Source organism: Mus caroli, unplaced genomic scaffold (genome assembly GCF_978045245.1).
Source record: "Mus caroli unplaced genomic scaffold, Mus_caroli_1 scaffold_7, whole genome shotgun sequence".
Taxonomy (NCBI): Eukaryota; Metazoa; Chordata; class Mammalia; order Rodentia; family Muridae; genus Mus; species Mus caroli.
Genome location: NW_028227262.1, coordinates 126,686,019 through 126,709,579, shown reverse-complemented (window position 1 = coordinate 126,709,579; position 23,561 = coordinate 126,686,019). Strand labels below are relative to the sequence as shown.

Below are 23,561 nucleotides of genomic sequence, written 5' to 3'. Positions count from 1 at the left end.
ATAACAATAATAATAATGTGTTAGACAATTCTTGATCCGTTAAAATTCTGAGAAAGACTGTTCACCAGTCAAAGATATTCCATCATTAAGGTGCCATGAGACTAAGATGGTTGAGGGGTGTTGGAGGAGGCAGAGAAGGAAGAAAGTCAAGATATACAGGCAAAGGATGACTTAGTCAGTGCTTTCGGGGCACACAGAAGCTTGAGAGCAGCAAGGCATTGTATTCAGTATTCTATGGTACTCTGGGTTATCTCTTGACCAAAACTTTCTTAGCTATTACCTACTACCCGAAGGCACTATAGGATTAGAATTTTCTAACTCGGCTGAGATCTGAAATGGTTTAGGAACTTTGCAAACTGACCCATGAAACTTTTCCTGTGTAAGATTATTAAGGAGATGAGGTAGATATTTTGAAATTTTTAAATGAATAGTTCTTGGAATACATTTGTTTGTTTAGCGAGTACAGTCTTGGTAAGATGTTTCTGTACTTAACCTGCACTGACTTAATGAGTATTCCAATTAGCCTACAGATGGTCTGTAAAACCAAAGAGATTTGTGGTAGGGATTTCTCTGGATATTGCCATAGTTACCTCACCTCAGCAACTAAGGGGTAAGCATTCTCTTTGTTTATTAGTGTCAGTACAATCGTGTACCATTAATTGAAATTTCAAACCTTCAACCAAAGAATTCTAGGTTTGTTTACACAAATTAAAGCATTTTGGAAATAATTTATAATGTTCAGACAAAACTAATCTGGTTTACTTGCTGGGAAAAACTGGAATCAAGGATTGGAATTATCCAGCCGTGTGACTGATGGATGTTTTAGCTAGTTACATCCTTACCGTCTTTGCTTTGTATGTGCTGTCCATTTAAGAGAAACACAGACCTGGAGCTTCCCCTGGGGCTGCTCCAACTCAGAGCCTTACATCTTTACCACTGCCTTAAATCACACCATTCGTTTATGGTTGCTTGGTATTTTCTGGAGTCTGTAGTGGTCCTCTTTTGTCTGGTACGTGGAAATAGTTTTGTTTTGTTTAGTTTTTCTCATTCTCTAACTTTCTGATAATCATTCATAATACAAAGGTCGTTGTTGTCTAAGGGCCCAAGAACGCTTTAGCGACACTATAGCTTTTTTCTTCTCATCACAAAATACAACCCTGCAGAGAGGCAGAGAGTGAAAGGCATCCGAGTGTGTCCATGGCGATGCACTGACTGAGTGCAGGAAGTTACTCTGGCATCAAGCCCTGAAAAGGATTGATTGTTTTTGTGAAAAATCCTCAAGACATGCCCTGAATTCAAAGAGTCAAGTTCATTAAAATCATAAATCATCTGCTGAATCAGTCTCTGCTCCTCCCCCCCCTCCTCCTTCCTCTGAAATACCTTTGGCACTCGGTGTTACTTTAAAAAACAAAAATGTTTAATTTTTTTTCTTTAAAAATTGGTGGAATAATTGGAGTCACTAAAACAACCCCCTTGGTGATCCTAAGAAGAGTCTGTGGAACACTTCCTGCCTCTCTGTAGCTCTGAAACCAACTGGTAACTGTCATTTACTTCCTAATGTGCCAGGACTATGCTGGTTCCACATATAAAAACACCCCCTGGGGATTTCTTCTTATTTTACATAGCACTGCCGAGTGGACTGGCCATTCTATGAAAACTGGATGAAATGGCACTAAGTCTTGTTGCAGATCCATGAATAAAAGGGGATACCTTTCTCCCTGATGAATAAGGCCTAGCACAGGGTATGCCACAGTGCCTTCCTTCTGGACGACAGCTATCATAAGTGATGAGATACCTGTTTCATGTAATAGCACTGCCCAAGGTCTCCTAACATGGACCACCATCCCAGATCACTAGCTAACCCCATTGCTGTATCACCAAGGGGTGTTCAAGGTGCCTATGTACCCAGAAAGAGTCTTCTAATGCCAAACAACTCCTATTCCTTATTCTGAGACCAGAGAGGCTTCGAGAATCCAAACTTAATAAGGAACATTTACTTAAATACAGGTGCCAAGGCTTTTCATTCAGTTGAAGATGCAAGGATCATTTAAAATCAAGTCAGTCGCCTCTGTCAACTGGTTCTGAGTATGTAAAGGTGGCTCAAATTCTTAACACTGTGGTCAAGCCTCTCAACAGTATGGATGTCAGGGCAGTAATATCCATGTTTGAGAGCATCTTGGGTGGCATAGTAAGATCCCGGTGCATGCTGCTAGTTTATGATCTCTTTGAGTACAAAATACGGTGAGCTTTCATTTTGAAAGTCAAATCAGTGTGTATTTCATCTGATATGGCAGATCATAAATCAAATGTTTCCCACCAAAACAATTCGCTTTAGTGAAATTAATGCCAAAAGTATAAACTGCAGGAAAGTGTCTTTTTGTTACTAAAAAATATATGAGTGCCAGAGAAATGGTTCAAGGGGTAAAGGTGCTTGCCACTAGGCCTGACAGCCTGCGTTTGAACTCCAGAACGCACTTGTAGAAGAAGACAACCGAGTCCTGAAAGTTATCTTCTGATGTACATTCATGTGATTTGGCATGGGCAACAACCCCCTCAATAAATGCTCATATATATATTTTTAAATTCCTGAAAGGAATCATCTTTCTGTTTCAATATCTTGTGTTTTTGTGGTATATCATATATAAAATTTAAGGCCTAAATTCTTTCAGGAAAACACCCTTTCTTTTCCTTAATTAGCACACAGGGATAACTCCCTAGGGGTGAAAACAACCCTGCTACCTTTGTTCTGTTGTTGAGTGTCTCTTTATCACCCTGCAGGAGTATGTTAATTACCTTGAGGTGTCCCAGTGGCCTAATAACTTCAGGACTAGGTGCCAGCAGAGACCTGGTTGTAATCCAGGTCCCAAATACTGTTTTAGCTTGTTCTATCTCTTCATATCCTCACAAATGAAATGGTAAACTGGAGGAAAAACATATTCATTCTAACTAAGTTGTCTAGTTCAAAAAAGATAATATCGAATCCCTAGCCAGCCACTTGTGATTGTGTGTAAAATGTAACTGGTGAGATCTATTCTACAAGGCTATTAATTACACACTGAACAGGGGTGCTTTACACATCTTATTCCTATAAGCACAATAATCTGTACTATCTAGGCCACCTTAGGAGCATTTTTGGGCATCTGCCACTGCAGTAAACATTCATGTTTCAGGCAAAATTTGTGAACAGCTGTTGCAACACTGAGCCAATAAGATCCAGTTCTGTTGTTAGTCAAGATAGGTCACTGACCAAAAGCTTTGAAGAAGCATGTAGCGATTGGCGGTTGAACTAAATCCTTTTCCTGGGATCCGGGAGGCAACTTTGCTGGTTCAGGGAATGAGGACTGTGCACATCCAAAGATCCAAAAAGAGGGCATCTCTGGAAGTGAAAGTATTATGCCTGATTAATAAAGATGTGGGATGGAGAGGAGTCCAGATGCAAAGCAGAGAAACAGGACACAAATAAAACCAACCCAATGGCCCAGAAGGCCGTATTAGGATTTGAACAGTTTTTGCTTGCCTGCCTTACACTTTACAGTGGAGAAAACCAAGATGAGTAATTATTTCCCAATCATCTCGTGGCAGTGACACACCTAACCATCCTAAGAAAGCAGTAGCTGTCATTTATTATTATTATTATTATTATTATTATTATTAAAAATCACCAGTATCTAATGTGAACTGATACTCAATAACAATGGAAAGCAACTAAGGATGTAATGAAAACATCTTTACATTAATACTGACTAATGACATCATTAAACACATTTAAAAAATCCTGTACCAATGGGGAAAGCTGTTGAAAAGTGTAAAAGGTGTGAAATGTTAAAAAACAGTGGAACCAAGCTATCTTCAACCTCTTTCAAAACAAGGAGAGAGTGTCAGTGTTCTCAAAATCTTGCTGTTAACGCTGTATTTATTTTGAAATCTGGGTGTGTGGGTATAGTACACACCTCATCACAGCACTTGGGAGACTTACATAGAAGAGTCAGGACTGGGGACTGACTACCTTGTGGTGCCTCAGAAGACACTGTCTCAAATGAGAAAAGGAAAAAATGTGCTTATTTTAAGAAGCTTTAAGACACCTAGTTAAGGATAGTCCCTCAAAGTCTAAGACTGAATGTTGAGCTTCTTAGGGTTCATGCTGTTCTTCAGATGGAGCAGTTTAATATTTGCTTGCAAACATTAATGTTTCTCTATGTGTGTTGCATGTCTAGTTACAATGACCCAGAGCTCTGCGAGCTAAGGATCAGGTATCATCAATAAGCAAGTGAACAAAAAACTTTAGAAAATATGTAACATGGCATTAAAAAAAAACCCAACAACACAGAGCTTACCATGACACGTTCTGTCCCTTGCTGACATCCTGGGTAAAGGTGTGCTTTTGCATTTGTGGAAATAGAATCAAGGAACATGACTTTGTTAAGGCCATCTCTCAAAGTGTCATTCTTCTCCCTAAGAATGAAGTAAAACACACACATATTTCCATAGGCATATAATTAAAATTAGACAAGTCTGTCATGTTTGCCTTGATCTCTTTTGGAAACACAGTGACTGGTCTTAAATAGGTTTAATGAGCAATAACACATGGCCGATTCAGTTTGTGAAAGATACTGACAAATCAAAAAGTTAAATCATTGTAAGTCCATTGAATAGGCAACAAGAAGTTAATTGCTTTGAAATGTTTCCTATGAATAATTTATTTTTTATTCTAGACCAGTGGAAGTAATCTCAATGGTATTAATGACAAAAATGGGTTTCCAGTCCATCTCCTGAAAGGGCGTCAAGAAAAGCTTGCTGTTGTGCCCAGACCTAACTGTATGATGAATCTATAAACACATTGGCAGTGGTTTTGAAGTACAATCCACACCTATTTCAGGATCAGTTAGCACATAAAGCTGCCAAATTTTCCCATTCAATGTCGAGACCTTGGGGGTTTCATTTTACCTGTAAAGAAATCTTCTAGAACTAAGATGCAGATGAGGATAAGGGAATTTCAAGAATTTCTCCTGCATGGAGAACCCTCTCCATCTGACCAGAGTGCCCTGGGGACAGTCTGTGGCTCTCACAGTTACTATAGCTTTTGGTAGTCTGATGCTGCCCATTGTGTATAGACTTGGGTTTGGTTATCCTCAGTTTAACTTTAAAATGCTCTTCACACGCATCTGTACATACAGTTTCTTGTGAAAACGATGCAAGCTTTTATTGGAAGCCCAAAGTGACAAGTTTAAACGGTTTTCAATGTTCTTTACACAGTCTTCAGAAAAGTTGGTCATCTTTAGCTTGTTTGGTTGTTGTTTCCAATGTTGTTTCAAAGTGTAAATGCACTAAAGATCTAGTCACATCAAACATATTCAAGAAGTCATAAGAACATATGAAAAGATCAACGTCAGCTCCCCAGGGCACCATGTGGTGAAATTTACATTTCTATATGTGTAGTATTTACAAAAACATATTAAATACTGATAATGGTTTCAGTCCTGTAAAGTAGGTAGAGTATGAGAATATATCCTTAAAAGCTTCACATGTTTTAACAGTGTGACCGTAGTTTAAGCACTCCCATTCTGCAGATTAACTTATTTCCCACTAACTAGCTTTTATTTGAGGTGTTACCAACAGCTTGGCACATCACCCTTTGATCTCTCCCACGTGAGTTGCCTTTAAAATAGATGATTATGGTGTCAGGAGATATGAAAAATGTCCAGATTCTTGAGTAACTCTTTCCAACTTACATAGCAGAAAGTTCACACCAGGTCAGCCTCAAACTTGTGTGCAAAAAAAGGAAAAAAAATCCTTTTAGCATTAGTGAGCATTAAAATACCAATAGCAAACCTTTGAGAGTCTGTTCACCGAACTCACACCCTGTTTTATTTACTTGTGTGCGAGTGCCATGTACTTTTAGATATATGTGTTGGTGTATGTGTGTGCACATGCAGGTGGAAACCAGAGGACAGTGTTGGGTGATGCCTCTTAGGTGCTATCCAGTATCTTTTCAAGCAAGGTCTCACAACAGCCCAGAACTTTCGTGGGAGGCTAAGCCAGCAGGGCAGTGAGCCTTAGGGATCCATCTGTCTCCGACTTCTTAGTGGCTTATGAGTGCACTATCACAACTGGATTTTTTTTTAAGTCAGGAGTTCTAGAGAGGAACCTTGGGTCCTTGTATTGTAACGCAAGCACTTTACCAACTGAGCTCGCTTCCCAGCCCCAGTCTAACAATTCTCAGTAGATCTATGGTGTCTGAAGTAGCATTCTAAGCCTTGCTTGGTTACAGAAAATGACCAGTTCAGGCTCTGTATCCCCATTACTAAGAGTCTTCCCAAGGGTCACCCTCATAGATTCCAGGGTGTTCCCATTGCATTAGGTTTCACACTGCTTCACCAATTCTTCCCAATTCCAGGTGTCTCTTCTAGTACTCTCTCCCTCCATCCCCCCAACAGACCCCTCCTGTTACCATCTCCAGCAATTCCAGCACACTAAAATATCCATTCCACTTCCGCATCCTTTGAATATATGTCCAAGAGTGATAAAACTGGGTCTTGATGGACTCCAAATTTTCTGAGAAACTGCCATATTGATTTCCAAAGTGGCTGAACAAGCTTGCCCTCCCACCAGCAAGGGAGGAGTGTTCCTCTTGCTCCACATCCTCCCACACAGTTAATTTTTTCTTCTGTTCATATTTTTCTCTTATTGATGTATAGACATTTATGCTTTGAATTTAACAATTATAAAAAGTAACATCTATATAATCAAACAGTCAAATAAAATAATCATTTATGTTATGATTCTGCTTCCTAAACTCACAGCGTCAGCTAGAGAAGCTTCTTTTTGCAGAAGGGTGATGCTTGTTGCAGAGATTGATAATGGTACTGAGAGAGTGACTAATAATTGTAAGTCCTAAATAGACACTTCCATCACTGTCTTCAAGGCTTAGGAACCATCACTGAAGAAGGCATGGAAATAAGAGCCAGAGGAAGAAGGGGGAGGAGTGTTGTAGAATGCTGTCTTCCAGGAATGGCACAGTTATTGGACTCAAGAACATATATATATATATGTTCTTGAGTATATCTATCTATCTATCTATCTATCTATCTATATATCCCTTTAGCAAAACAGTAGTACAAGTATCTCCCAATGTGGCCCAGTGAGATTTGGATAGTGTTTATACTAGTTGGCATGAATTCCCTCCTGTGAAGAAAGCCTCAAATCCAATCAGAGAGCAATTGGTTACCTTTATAACAGTTTTGCCACTATTGCACTAGTGAGCCACCTTGACTGTCAGGCCAGTAGTGTGTTATTAGAGTGCACAGCTCGGTAAGATTTGACTTTTCTCCTTCAGCAATCTGCAAAGAAGCTGCCAACACCTTGAAAACTAAAAAGCAGCGCAGTTCCAGCATGATTTCTCTATCTATTTTATTCTATGATGAATTTCAGTGTAAGCAGGAGAATAAAAGAGTTCCTGGAAACAGACTTATCTATATTACCAAATAGTAATACACTATACTACACACAATTTGCCAGTATATAATAACACAATGGCATATAATACAAATACAATAACATTTAATAATTTACAGTGTTTTAACATTCTCATGAGTGTCTTCTTATTTGAATTTATCTTACTACTTTTTATACTTTCAGCTAATTCTACTTTTTATTTTTACATACATTGTTATTTCTATAGCTAGTTTTATTATTAGTGTCATCAAAAAATTGGATTTTTCTTTTATGGCAGAGCAATTCACTGTTAATTATGAGTATAAAGTATGTACCTATGATTGTGTAATGACAAAATGAGTTGTCTATTTCATCATTTTTTAATAAAAAAGATATGCAATCTATAAACTTTATTTTATGCATCAACATATCCTAAGCTGCAATAATGGAAACTGTCATCACTCATTTAAATCCATGAGATAAGAGTTTCAAACATAAGCAGATCCTAAAATATATTAGTATAATTACTATTGACATTATTTAAATTTTTGTATATATGTGGGTTTGTTCATGTAAGTATGGTTCCACAGAGGCCAGAGAAGGGAGTCAGATCTCCTGGAGCTAGAGTTGGAGATGAGCCATTTTTCCACTCCCTGACTTTAAATATTAATAACCAAAGTACAGAGAATGGTTTAAATATATTCCTAAGATGCTGTAGAAGCATATTCATTTCTTGAGATTAGATCAGTAATTTGTTAGTTTGTGAAAATGTGCATTATCAACTAAATAAAGGATTTAACTAAGGTTATGTAAAGTCTGAATTAAATATACATGAATATCCTCCATTTAAAAGATATACGCATATTCCTGTCCCAAGACACAGAGATCACCATGGAGGAGGTAAAAAGATTGTAAGAATCAGATGTAATGGTTGACTGCAAGAAAACTGTCCTCTGGCCATGATATGGTCCTTGCACATATGAACTCACTGAAACTGACTTCATGCACAAGATTAAAATCCTGGGAGGCATACAGGTGGCATTCAGGAAGTCCTCCATTAGCTGAAGAGTGATTGGCAATTGTCTGCTGATTGGAGAGAAAGATTCAGGTTTCTTCATGGATATATAACCCTTAAGAGACTACTCATGGTCCAGAAGATGATTCTATACCTATGCACATAATGGCGGCTCTAAGTGGACGCAATGGGCTTAACAAAAAGCACATGAATTTGGGAGGGAGAGTGTGTGTTTGGGTATGGGGAAGCATGAGAAGGGGAATGGATTTGATCATTTTATATGCATATATGAAATTCTCAAACAATAAAATAAAATGAATGCATCAGGTCATAAGCTGCAATTTTCTATTAACAGAAGAGATTGTGTGATTTAAAAACTATTTTGTGTATCTACATTTTTTCAAATTAATTTAAAACAATCATGCATGGACATTTATATGATAAAGATTATTATGAGCATGTTTTTAAATTTAAATTTTTTTCAACTTCAGAGAGATAGATGAGTCACTGGAAGTTACAAGTATGTATTTAAGATTAAGAAAATACACTACTTTCCAGGAGAAGCATGTGAGTTGTCATTGAAAACTCTGAATAGCGTTGATAAATATTCATAGAGTTACTCAGACATTTGGGGGTTTGTCTCTTTAAGCTTATTCTCTATATACAGATCACTTGAACTTATGTTTATTTTTTTCAGTAATTTATTCATTTAGTTTACATCTTGATTAGAGCTTCCCCTCTCTCCTCTCCTCCCAGTCTCTCCCTCACACCCCACCTTCCCCTTCATCCCCTCCTTTCCCCCTCACAGAAGAAAACCTCCCATAAATACCAGTCAGCCTTAGCATATCAAGTTGTAGTAGCACTGGGTTCATCTTTTTCTTTTTAATCTAGACAAGGCCTTCCAGTTAGGAGGGAAAGATCCAAAGGGAAGCAACAGAGTCAGACACAGCCCCTGCTCCTTCTGTTAGAGGTCCCACATGAGGGATATGCTGTATACCAGTTACATAGTTGTAGGGGGAGTAGTTCTGTCCCATCCCTGTAAAATGGTCACCTCCTGAAAACTAGGCAAGACTTCCAATGGAGAGATGGAAATGCCAACACAGCCATGAAACTTTGGACCCACAATTTTTCTTGCCTATACAACTTACTTTTAATCTAGAATTCGTTGTTAATGATACAAATTAACAAGCCCTGCGATTTTCACTGTATTCCTTCTTAAAGTTTGAGACTACAGATTGCGCTGTTGCTGTTAGGTCTCTGGAGAAGGCTCTCCAGTGAAGTGTTCCCTTTCAGCACCGGAAGGCAGCTGAACTCAAAGAGTTAGAGTAGGGCTCAGTGATGCATGCATACATTTTACCCAGAAATGTGTTTTCAGAAACTTGGGTTACATTTATAGTAATTAATGGTAAGAAAATGTTTCATTGATTACTATACCCAAGGAGGCCATATTATCTGACTGACTATAACTAGCCAAGTCATATCCACAAGTGTTTGTGTATATGCTGCATGAAGTGAGGAAGACAGGCTGCGTGGTCATTAGAAATGAATGACAAGAAGATGTACAGAGAAAATCTAGCATCAATCGGTTAGCCTTGAGCAAAGAATTGGGTTAATGTGACTTACATTAAAATGATACTGAAAACTCTTTACTCACAGAAGAATTTAATTTTACATGGACAGTTTGCATCAGTTGGCTGCTGACCTTTGATCGTTGGATAATGAATTCAAGCTTCTTGTAAGAAAGAGGAAGGCAATCCCAGCAGGGAAACCTAAGCACACATTACGCTATGGTCTGAAGAGGAACTATTCTCTTTGGTTTCGTGTGTTGGGGTGGGTGGTGGTTAATCTGGTTGCACTATTTGGGGAGGTTCTAGAAATGTTAGGTGGTGATACCTGATGGGAGAGAGTAAGTCACCATCACTGAGTCCTTGCCAGGTTTCCTGTTTCCTGGCTAATGAGGAGTAATGAGTCTATGCTCTCTCACAGCTATGATGTTCTTCTCATGCACTTAGGGACAAGCTAAAACAAATATTCCCTCTCTTACATGGTGTCTATCAAGTATTTGGTCACAGATGTGTAAATGTAGTGTCAACCACCCAGAGAGGACTTCACTCTTATGTGGTATGTTCATGGGCCTTCTTTCAACACAAGTGGAGCCCTTTCTTAAACTCTCATTTTGGGTTTTATTGTATTGTATTTTCCTCAAAGAAGGGATTTGTTTTATATTCTATGACTGGTGTCACTGTTAATCTTTTAAAAAATCATTGCTGCACAATATCTTCATGTCAAAATATTTAGTGAATAATTACTCTGGTGATACTAGACTGTCTTCATATTTCTGGGCCCCTTGTTCAAGCTGTATAAGTCAGCTATCTTTCTTCATGAACATTCGTTCACCCTGTTCACTTCAGATAAAATATTTATCTTGTTACTCCATCATCTTTTTTTATAGACATCAAAGTTTACCCATACATGATATACATTCGACACACATCCATCAACTCAATAGACTGCATTCCATTAAAATCAGAAATCTCAGTAAGAAAAGAAAGTAAGCTGTATATTAAAGCTGGAGAGATCTATATGACCTTTCTTCACAGTCAATACTCCCAAGAATACATCTCTAATGACCTGCAGGCTTACGTGAGAGTTTGGCTGACCCTACAACTTTTGGAAAGCTCCGTTGTTTGCCTCTCCTAAGACTCAGTCCTTTTCTTCTACCAGAACACACAGTCCCTCTCTTCATGGCTTTCCTTGTCAGCTTTTCTCAAGAGCTTCCAAAAATTCATTCTAATTATTTGGCTCCTTCCCCACCCTTCCGGGTTCTTCACTCTGCTGAAGAGCCTTAGTGATGTCTTTAAAGGTTATGAGATGTGGAAATATTCTCTACTTTGGCAAGTCCTTTTTCAGAATCATGAATGCTAAACTTATATTTGTGGTTATATTTTCCTTGGTTTCTCTTCCTGAAAACCACTCTATTTCTTTTTCCTTTCATATTCTGGACACTGTATGATATTCAATATGCACATGTCTCGATGTGTACCATAAGAACACTGTTCCTACAATCTGTAATAGGAGGCAGATGAAAACATTGATCAAGACGTAACAGAGACCTTTCTTAGAGTACAGTTGGAGTGATTTTATAATTAAAGTATTTAGGATACATTAGTAGGGAATGAGCCCCTCATTTTTATTTGGTAAGAGGGGCTTTTAAAACTTGAGGCAACCAGTACAGGGGAATGCCAGGGCCAAAAAGTGGGAGTGGGTGAGTAGGGGAGTGGGGGGGAGGGTATGGGGGACTTTTGGGATAGCATTGGAAATGTAAATGAGGAAAATACCTAATAAAAAGTATTAAAAAAAACTTGAGGCAAATAGTAATGGCAATTATCAAGGAAAGTAAAATGTTGCTCTACATGAGTATAAAGAGTAGTAAACACATAATTGTGTGTATGCTTATATGGATATTCCTATTTTAATCTCTTAAATTGTTTGAAAGGTTTGTTTTTTATTTTTAAATTTTTGTCTGTGCCATGGTCCTTGTGCAGAAGTCAGAGGACAGCTCTCAGGAGTTTCCGTCCTTCTACTATGTGAATCCCAGGATTGACTTCAGATCATCATTCTTGCTAGCAAGTGCTTTTATCCACTGAGCCCCTTATATTGATTCTTCAGGCAAGACTAAGATGAAATGGGCTGAAAAATAAATGTTTAAAGTTATTTGAGAGTATATAAGCTGAATCTCTTTCAATTTTTTTATGTCAAAACTCACTGCATTTAAAAAAACATTTTTTCATAACAAATTTCAGAGTAGCCTTTAAAATAAGTTGTCTGGAAACATATTTATTTACCTATATTTGTGTGTATGGTTCCTTAGAATTTCTCTCCTACTTTCATAACTACAATACAGATTTAAACAGACTGTATTAGTTAGGGTTGAGACATTTTTCTCCATTGAGGTTTCCTTCCTCTGAGGAGTCTAGCTTGTGTAAGGTTAACATAAAACAAGCCAGTACACACTTACTATGTATTTTCAATCTAAAGGAAAAAAATAAAAAATAAAAGTGTCAAAGCTACAAAAACTAAAATCTGCACAAAAAAAGAAAACAAGTCTATAACTTATACTGTTCATGAATGGTAAATGTTTAAGCACTTTGATCAATTGTACCTTATGTAGGATTTACTGTGTTCCAGTGTATATAATGCCAGAAAAAAAAGTGAGCCATTCCCCTTTTCCTGTTCACTGGAGCTATCACATCTCATCTATCAGACTTCAGAGCTCAGTTCTTAAAGTGGGGTACTCTCTCACGCCCAAGGTCTGTGTAATTAGCATATGAATGTGTGACAGCATTGTATGAAGCAACAATTAAGGGAACAATACATAAAGGGGCTGATGAGAGCTACCAACACCTGGGAATCTTGTATTGAAAATGCTTCCCTAATGTGTGTAATTAGAAACCCAGTACAAATACTCTCTGTGCGGTGATGAAGCCCTGTAAGGAAAGCCAAAAGTTGGCTCACATTTTGCTGTAATTCTTTGTAACAAAATGTTGAAGCAAGGGTTTACTGTTACACTGACTTCAAAGGATCACTGGTTAAGTACAGTTAGTTTTTGCATGGTATCTGATGCTGGCAAATCATCAAAATGGTTCTATATGATAAAAATACCTACCATTTAAAGTGATACAGTTAAGATGCTTTAATAAAAGATTAGAAAATCACTTCTTGTAGTGTGGGTGCCAAGTTTTAGGGGGAAACATCCGGGTGCTTGCCAGGGGAAATCTCCTGTCCGGTCAGTCTTCTATAACCGACTTATTTCAGTTGTGCTAGCAGACCTCTGGGTTGCTGCAGACCTCTGGGTTGCTGCAGACCTCTGGGTTGCTGCCTGACTTTCCTTTGCTTTATTTCTCTTAAAGTTACGCAAGGATTCTGATCAGAAGACAGAACCTTAGAAAAGTCATGAATAGCCCCTTAATCCTGGGGCAGGATTAGTGAAAGGGGGAACAGAAGCTAGGCTTTAGAGCTTTGCCTTTGTCAATGACTACATGTACAAAACCATTTCTCTCATACCCCAAATGGAAACTACCTGATTATCCACTGGAGGGTAAACAAAATAAGGTGTCTCTGCTTTTCAAAACAGGCTTTTCAGCAGGCAGATGTAAACATTATAGAAACAATGTTTTCAGTGCTATTGTAGTCAAAAAGACCATCCAGAGCCAATCTGACTTCGCCTCTGGGGATAACGTTTTCTAAGGGCTATGATGAGCTACTGCTAAGACCTGAATGACATCTGAAGAAAGCAGTAGGGCCCCTGTGCTTGTTAACAGGTTTTTGTTTGGTTTGGTTGTTTTTTTGAGACAGAGTTTTTCTGTGTAGCCTTGGCTGTTCTGGAACTTGTTCTGTAGACCAGGCTGGCCTTGAACTTCTAGAGATCCACTTACCTCTCGCCTGAGTGTTGGGATTAAAGATATGTGCCACCATCACCCGGCTTTGTTAACAGATTTTATCCAAAGACAGAATAAACTCAGGTAATAAAGTCAGGTACTTAGTTAGCATGTGCTGCAAGGGCAAATGGTTTCAAGTAACAGGATTTCAGGTCTTGAACTTGAAGACAAGCTGTCCTTTCTGGCCATGTCTCCTTCATGATGATGCCTCCGAGTTGCTGTGAACTTTGTTCTGCCTCTGCCTAAACTTTAGCATTCTTTACAAGTATTACTTACAGTTTTCACTAATTACTCCAGATGTGTCGATGCTTGATAACAATGGAGACGTGACTGAATGGAGATGTCGGGAGGGCAGCATAGAAAAGAATGTTAAAAATAATCACCCGTGCTGTGAAAAATATTTAGACAACTTATCATTTTAAGTTTTAGCCACCTGTTTTTCTTCAAATTAATAGTTTCATTTTTCTTGGTTCTAGACTGGGCTTATGGATACTACAGACAACAGAGGAAACTTGTTGAAGAGATTGGCTGGTCCTACACAGGTAAGCATATTGCTTATACAGTGAGAATTAACAAAAACTTTCTTGGCTCTGTATTTGTCACTTTATGTAAAAGGAATTCTTGTAGCCTAGCACATCATTTTTGTCTACTTCCACGTAGAGCTATTAATTAATAAAATGTCTTTGAAAGAAAGTTATTTTCAGTGGGCTTCTCCTAAGTTTGGTAGTCTAGCATATTGAATAGAACTGAACTTAGTTCTCAGACCTTTATCTGTATTTCTTGGGGATACGCATAGCCAACCCGAGTATCAGTCTTACTCATCTGTGAAACTGAGGGCTTGGCTCAGCAGGCAATGAGTCGATGAAGTGCAAAACAGTTTCTTAAATCTTTTTTTGTTTGTTTGTTTAAATGGAAACTTCCATTAAGTGCTAGATGCTGTTATAACTGAGATAGTGAATATCATTTTGTAAATGTTCATGATGTATGTTTCTTTCTTTTCTTTTTTTCTTTCTTTCTTTCTTTCTTTTTTTTTTTTTTGAGTAAGGTCTTCCTTCTGAATGTCTATATGTCTGTGACTGAGCTCATTGGAACCAAACTTTAAAATTATTTTGTATGATGACTGTGCTTGGCTTGAATCATAAATATTTGAAGTAGGTTAGAAAAAATCCTAACCATAACTCAAAATCAAAGCTTCACAAAGAAGAGAAATGTTAGTGTTGATGGGAGAACATGAGAGGAATCCGGATGGACCATACATTTGGCAACCACTTGGGACATTGTGGACGAACAGGGTAGTTGGGAACTGAATAGACTTACAAGTTAGTCGATGAGATGAAATCAGGCTTAAAAAAAAAAAAAAGAGAGAGAGAGAGAGAGAGAGAAAGAACTGATTATAAGCCTAAATAATTTGGGCTTGATTTTACTTAAAAAAAACAAATCCAAGCATAGGTTAAATATAAAATGTTAAATTTTATAGATAGATATACATTCTCCTTTTTATAAATTTTTGTTAGTATTCAAAATAATGGGTCTCATTATGAGCCATGTTTTGCTTACACTCATCCATACAATACCAGTAAAGCTTATACACAGATGCAGGAAGTGCCTCCAGGTGGTTGGTTCAGGCTCAAGCTTACTATAGGTAACTATACAAAGTAGTACTTCTGACTTCGTTTGTGATTGGTTTCAAAGGGCACAGAACATAACAATCAACATACTGCAATCAACTTGGGCATGAGAAATTTTCCTAGTAAGAGCAGAAACAGCATATGAGAACATTTCCTTATAATACTTGCAACAGGTCAAAAATGGCAAGCTAGCCAGGTAATAGTGACCAAGGCCTTAACTTTTTACCTAGGCCATAATATTGCACCTAGGCCTTAAGAGTTCTTAATGTATGCTTGAGACTGAAGTAATTAGAAGATTTACTATTTAACTATTCCCTTTGTGTTCATATAGCTAAGTCTTATACGTAATTATAAGTGTTGGGACAGTTAATTTTCTTATTTATACGCAATTTCTAATTTAATCCAATTTCTTTCTTTCTTTCTTTCTTTCTTTCTTTCTTTCTTCCTTTCTTCTTTTTTTTTCTTTTAATGACATATGTTATTCTAAATTGCCTCTGATATTTTTTCTGAAATTGAAGTAAAAAAATAATAATCAAAGCTGGGCATAATGGCCTATTCCCTTAATCTTAGCACTCAGGAGGCAGAGGCAGGTGGCTTGCTCTAAGTTCAAGATCAGCCTGGTCTCCATAGTGAGATCCAGGACAGCCAGGGCTTTGTAGAGAGACCCTGACTCAAAAAGAAAGAAAGAAAGAAAGAAAGAAAGAAAGAAAGAGAGAGAGAGAGAGAGAGAGAGAGAGAGAGAGAGAGAGAGAGAGAGAGAAAGAAAGAAAGAAAGAAAGAAAGAAAGAAAGAAAGAAAGAAAGAAAGAAAGAAAGAAAGAAAGAAAGAAAGAAAGAAAGAAAGAAAGAAAGAAAGAAAGAAAGAAAGAAAGAAAGAAAGAAAGAAAGAAAGAAAGAAAGAAAGGAAAGAAAGAAAGAAAGAAAGAAAAGAAAGGAAAGAAGGAAGAAGAGAGAAAGGAGGAGGGAGAAAAGGAAGAGGAGGAAAAGGAGGAGGAGGAGGAGGAGGAGGAGGAGGAGGAGGAGGAGAACAAGACAAAATGAATCCCAGTTGGAATATGGGAAGCAATCGATGTAGTGTCAGAATAGGAAAATCTATGTTGCTTCACTGTTCTCATGTATAATGATGATCTAAAAATCTATGGAAAATGGGTTTTATTTTGTAAACATTGTAAAATAATATAAGAACAAAAATTATCCACAATTCTGTCTCATTTGAAATTGTTTAGTTTTCTTTCTTTCATTAATTTGCTCTTACATCAATAAGTTGCAATTTAAATCCACAACTATTCACCCGAGCATCTTTAAAGTGGAGTTTGATAAAAAGAATTGCTTGATCAAAGGGTTTTTTATAATTTGTTATATAATATTTTTACATTCATCATGAGATATAGCCGAACAAACCTTTAAAAGTTATATTACATATTTTCATTCCAACATTTTCACTAGTGCTAATTTTAAAAGTTCAATGAAAATTTATTAAAAAAAATCACATTTTTAAATATTCATTTTCCATATTATTTGATTTGTTTAGTCACTCACACAACAGAGACTAAGTTATGTTGTTGGGGGACATATGATATTGTGAGGTGATGTTCCATAGTGTATGGCATAAAGATTTAAAATCAAAAGTGAGAGAGACTTAGGATTGACCTATATAATTTGACTTGTGCTTTTATGCATATTTATGTAATATTCATCTGAATGAATTTAGGTCTGAATTTGATTCTAGGATGTGGACAAGTTTTTCTCTATCACATACGTTACTCGTACAACATAAAAATTTAAAAGTAGGTTGTCATATGTTAAAAGATAAAGATATCTCATCTTTGAATTGAATTGCAATTAATAGTTTCAAGTATTTTAACTTTATTAAAATATTATTGAGGCTAAAATATATAAATAATAAAATAATTATCACAGTCAGATTTTAAATACTGGAAAATAATTGCTTAATTTTTGAAACACTGGTAAGTATTGAGTGACTAAAAGTAACTTCAAATTATATAGTCTGAATAAATGGTACTACTAACGGACTATCTAGGAAGTCTTCCGAATATTACTTTTGTTATAGTGACTAAAGCTAAATAATTTCCTAAATTCACACTGCTATAATGTTATCTTCTTTAAAGATGAATATTGTTAAAAGTTGAGTTTAGATAGGTAATATATTTGTATTGCTATAAAATATCTTTTTGTGCATGAATTATTGATGTTATTGATTGGGTTATAAGTTTATTAATGAATAAACAGTACCTTTTCCAAAAACTATAATTTTACATACTTTATAACATTATATCTGACAACTGCAATCATTTTGAATTTATTTACATCCAAAAGATAAATGCTGTGTTTTATATTGAATTGCAACAGTTACACCTTTATAGGTGGAAAAGACAAATGCCAGAGAAACCATTCACCATGACAAAATGACACCTCGATAGATTGTTCTGTACCATGTCTGCTGACGTCAGATTCTGGGCAGTGTGGAGGCAAACCATCTTCTCAGTACTTCTTCAGTGTGACTAGTATAGTTTAAAAATGCTGCCTCTAACATGAATTCTTCTCCAAGGACATTTCATGAGGTTTAAATGTTCTGTATGCTATGGCTTTTAGAGTTGCATTTTTCATTTCTGTTCCTAAGAAACTTACAAGCCATCTCTCAAAACTTACCACTTACCTGGTTTTTTTAAAACTATTTTTGTAAACAAATACTAATACCCTGCTGTTATACAAGACTTACTACACAGGACTATGTTCACTGAGTCAATCTGGCTTAGTCTACTGATCAAAAGGGTAATCTTATTAAAAAGTGGTGTTACTGTGGGAGAAAGTGAGGCACATTTCCAAAGGGATATTGAATAGTCGGGGTGAGAATGGAAGATGAATTATATTGTTTATATAAATGTTTTTCATTGGCTTGGAAAATCATTTCTGGAATGTTTGAGGATCCAAAAGAGAAGACCAGTGGTGAGGGCATTTTATAATTGTTTATAGTTCCAACAGAGTGAGACTTTATTGTTTTGTAGTTGGGATATCAACTACTATAAATAAAATATTTTATCCAAGTGAATGTATCTCTCCCATGAGAATCATTATTCACTATAGCATTCATCTCTTTTTTAAAATCTGAACACAGGTATTTAAGGTTGACTAATGTTTCTAATTCTATGCTTGTTAATGTTGCCATATTCCTCAAAAACGGAAAACTATACTTAACATATAATGCCACTTCCATTAAATTCATTGCATGGTTCTCAAATAGAGCTAACTTTGTAAATGGCAGAAATGAATTAATTCTCACGTAGGTTTTCATGGCTGGGCTACATTTTGCATTGTAGTATTTGAGTTTGTCCAGGTAGCTGAACTCTCAGAGGAAGACTTGGGAGCATGTTTGCACACAGACTGTTCTACTAATAAAAACTGCAAGCTTGACATTTCTCAATGAGAGTACTCATAAGTCGTTCCAGACACATGACACATCAAACATAACTTAAATGGAATCACTTAAGCTGAGCTTGTTTATCAAAGATCATATGATTGTAAGAGATGCGGGAGCAGTACAAATCCCTACTAGCTACCATATGGGTGGAGAAATAGAGGGCGGAAAATTTTACTCTCTTAATTGTGCTTTTTACATAGATTAAAAACAACTTTTCCATTCAGGACTGATGTCAATGAGCTAACAAAGGACAGGGTTGCTCAATAAAGCCCCATTTTAAAGTTATTTGTGGAAGACAGGCAAGGTGTGGTGGGAGGGCAGAACGAAAACCTGGGAGTGTCAGAAAAGAATCTGATATCATGGCTTCCCTCTGTGCTGTCAGAAGACTAGAAGCACTCTCTACCAACAACAGTAAATTTTCTGTGACAGTCCAAATAAAGACAATTTAGTGAGGAAAAATATGTCATTTATGTCTTTCATTTTTAATATTACAAATGCATAGCTCAAGATTCTCCTAAGAGTTGCTGGAATCATCTTGCTACTTGACTTGTTAGCTCCTACCTCCAAACGTGATAACAATAAGATTATCAAAAATATATTCATTTTTAACTGTCCCATTCTTAGAAACACACTACTGAAATATTTTTACTTCCTAGACTTATAAACGTTATATTATTTCTCATTTATCATTCTTTTAAAAAAACTTGGAATTGAATTCTTTACAGCAATATATTCTCACATTTTCTTGCCTCTAGGAACCTTTTTATAGTTAACCTTTTACAGAAAGGGTTGAATTTGGCACAAGTCAGAAAGTGCAACCCTCTGACCACTGTTAGACTTGTATGGATACCAGAATGAAGGACATTTTAAATAATAAAATGATCCCATTTCTTTAGATAGACTATCTCTTCTTGCTTGACAAATATATAAACTAGAAGATGTTACTTATAGAGACTATAGAGTCATATGGCCTGTGTGGTGTGGTGTCTGGACAGGGATACAGTTTAGAGTTTAGGTAGACCATACCCCACTCACAGACTATTTGAATCTATGTAGAATAATGGGTGGTCTCGCTTGTATGGGCCTCTTTCTGATTCTGGAATGTCTGTTTAATCTGTTACATCCTCTTCGGTCCCTTATATTTGAACTTTTTATATTAAAGAGGCTGCTTATTCTCATCTTGAGTGTAGAAGTGAAAAAAATTTAAGTAACAAAATTGACCCATTTCTGTATAAAATTACACATTTATGTTGGCAGAGAGGATAGGCCCGAGGCAAAATCAGACCAGACCTTTGGTATTGTCATCCTGGAGAATGAGTCAGTGGAAACAGATGAAAACATAGCAACATGATTGTTACCTCCTACAGCTCAGAGAGCACTCTTAATATTGATAAAGAAATATTTTGAAAAAAAATTGTTATGGAATGTTTTTCAACATATCTGTCTTAATTTTAGTTAGAATGGGCAAGGTTGTTAGGTGAGAGTGACAGCTGTGTCTTCACTCACTGTGACATGGCATCTCTGAATGCCTGGGTCTCAGTTGGTGGAGAGTAGATACTTAACCACAGCATCTGTACCCAGCTCCCTGACTACAGCTGAGCTGCAGGCAAGAGAGGCTGCTAATTGCACTTCATCTCAGGTTTTTCATCTGTAAAAAGTTCTTAATAATGCCCTACTTAATTGAGTATGGATTAGATAAATGCCTCCCATTGTTGCAAGAAAGCTCTTGGAGCAAGGACCGGATGCAACAGATCCAAGTGATTACTCTTTGGCAGCCTTTTAACTTGAGCCCACACAGATTGAACAAGCCTGAGAACCTCTGATAATCTCACAAGAGGATTTGGAAATAGTTGATCATCTAAAATGCATGTTATAGACAGGTATTTCCTAGGTCCTGGGTATTATTTAAAGCTTTCTTAAGGTAGTCTTGGTAGAGTTCTTCCGGTGGTAAATGTGGTGACTTGTCACGTTTCACTCTGAAGGTTGAATAAGGTTCAGGTAGCGGTGTCAAACTCAGAATTTTCTTTCACTGTACTCTCAAAAATCACTAAAACCATGGAGGTTCCATGTTCTCATTGTCATAAAAATGGCAGAGAAGTGAGGTAATGCAAGTGTTTATAAGCTCAACTTCTCCATTATATAATATATACGTACATCGAAACAGGGCAATTGATGTGTATATAATTTTTAATCTATTAAACACAAAATAAGTACATCAAGTACATCATAAATATGTTCGAAAATATTATCTAGGAAAAATGGGGGTGGGTGGGAAATGGCTGTAGAATACCATCACAAATAATTAGTGCTTCTTTCTTGTGGTGGGCAGGAGGGAGGAAGAGGAACACGTGGAGGAAACATATACTATCCAGAAGCCCATCCCCAGTGACTGACTTCCTCCAGCTAGGCTTCATCTCCTAGTGTCCTTAGACTATTGTGCAGTATAGCGCCACCAACTGGTAATTTATCCATTCAACACATGGGCCTAAAGGGTCATTAATATCTTTGCACCCATCAATAAAGCAAATTGCCCTGATTCTCTGGTCCAGCTTAGTAACTACTTCTATGGATACCATCTAATCCAATCAGTAGATTGGGCCAGTCCCGTGCAAACTCAAGATGAGAGGCTCTGGCTGCTTCTCCTTGGGTCTATGTGCAAGCCATCTGCACTTTTTCAGGAGGCTCTCGCCTCTTACCGTAATAAACCTCATTTATTTCACTCCATGCATGCTTTAGTCTGGAGTCATTGGCTTTATGGCAGAGATACACCACATCAAAAGTAAAAGAGAAGAGAAACTACATGAAGAGCCAAGACAACAAGATGCGAGGTTAGGCCATAGTTTATATTGTTATGAAAACTGGACTGTGCTAAACTTGGATGTCAAATTTCATTAACATAATTTAACCTATGATACCCTCTATGTTATGCACCAGTTTGGAGCAAATGGAAGGTTTACTTCGTTTTGATTCCCCATGTCTTCACCATGATAACTCTGATTCTTTAAACCAAGAGTTGTCAGAGAAGGAAAGGTAGAACATACATAGCTAGTTTTATATGTCCAGAAAGATTTTTTATTAAGTGAAATGTGCTTTAAAGTATGAGAAATATAATCCCCCAAATGGCCTTCGAATATATTCAAATGAGTTTAGATCTACTAAATTTTCTTCCCTCTATATTTTCAGAGAGAAAACACATGCACATAACATGGAGAGATTGCATGAAAGTCTCTGGGGACAGAAAAGACTAATAGCATATAGAAAAGATAAGACAATAGGACGACATGATAGAATATGTTCAAGGTACACTAGGTGCATGTATAACAATCATTTTATATAATCCAGTGTAATCATGTATATGTATATGCATGTCTGAGGGTTTATCCCTTTATCTCTAAATCTCTAATAGACTGTTTTGTTGATGTTGGAGGCCCCCTACTTAAGCAGAAGTAGAATTTCTCCTGGATGGAATACAAAGTGTTTCTTGTGTCCTCTGCATTCTAGCATCCAAATTGTAACCCCTTGTTTAGGGGGCATCCTAAATATCATAGAATATTCTGATATACATGTAACGGTTGGCTAGATTCACTCTCATAGGCCAAGATCTTAGACTTCCATGAAAGGAAAAGGAAACTTGAACCCTAGTCAAAGGAAGGAGTTAGATCTAAGAAACTATACACACTGAGCCTGATGGAAATCAGAACACAGAAAAAGGCAGGATGGAGCCCTAGGAAGACTGCTGTGGAGGAAGAAAGCTAGCAAGAGATGCTGAGTGCAAAGCATAGCCTAATATCAATAAGAACAAGTCTGGGGTTATTATATTGCACCTAGCTGCCCTTCTGACCACTCCTCATGCAGAGACTCCATCCCCCTAAAATGCCTGTACATTCTGCCTTGCAAACAAAATCACTCAAGCAACTGTACCATGGGGCTTTCTCTAAAGAGGCAGAAATAAACATAGGAGGAAACTAAAATGTTCAGGGTTCCAAGGTAAACACCAATAGCAGTCAGAAGAAGTACAGAGGTGTTGTGACAGGCAATACAGTTGCCATGACCTGGTGACAACTGATGGTCTCAAGGATAGAATAGTAACATTGGACTTAGAACTAGACTCTTGTGCCCAAGGCTACGGTTTTTTCCTAAGGGTTGCTCTTCAACTGTTTTATCTAGTAGAGTGAGCTCTGATGATAAATGGAACAAGAGTTCATACTCAGACTCTGGAGTTCCTTCGGGGAAAGAGTGTGGATGCCTTTCTAGTCACTTTCCCTCGATGCCGATGCCTATGAAGTGTGACATCCAGCTATCAGATAGAAAATGACTATTCTCCTGATGAGCACCGTAAGTTAATTGTCAGCTTGGTATATGTTTGCCCACGAAGAAATCATGCTCATTTATAATAAGTAAATATACATATATACACACACACATATATATATATACATATATATATATGCTGGAATTCTTTTACCCTCCAGAAGCAACTGCTATTAATGTCTTCTGTTGGAAGCTAGAAATATAGCTAAAAAATAAAAATTTATCTTAACTCAGAAATTCTTTCTATAAGTAGAGAAGACAATGGTTTGATTGTGGTGTGAGGATGAAGAATGTAGCCCT

General features: G+C 37.1%; 1 protein-coding gene across 4 annotated transcripts in view; it reads left to right on the top strand.

The window, feature by feature from the left end:
• The window catches only part of Ptprz1 (protein tyrosine phosphatase receptor type Z1), a 178,652-nt gene that overhangs the window by 34,925 nt on the left and 120,166 nt on the right, over nt 1-23,561 (top strand). For all 4 annotated transcript variants that reach the window (XM_085840797.1, XM_085840796.1, XM_085840799.1 and 1 more), the window contains exon 2: nt 14,361-14,426. In XM_085840797.1, coding sequence (XP_085696923.1) covers nt 14,361-14,426 — 66 coding nt within the window. The remainder of the gene's footprint in view (nt 1-14,360; nt 14,427-23,561) is intronic.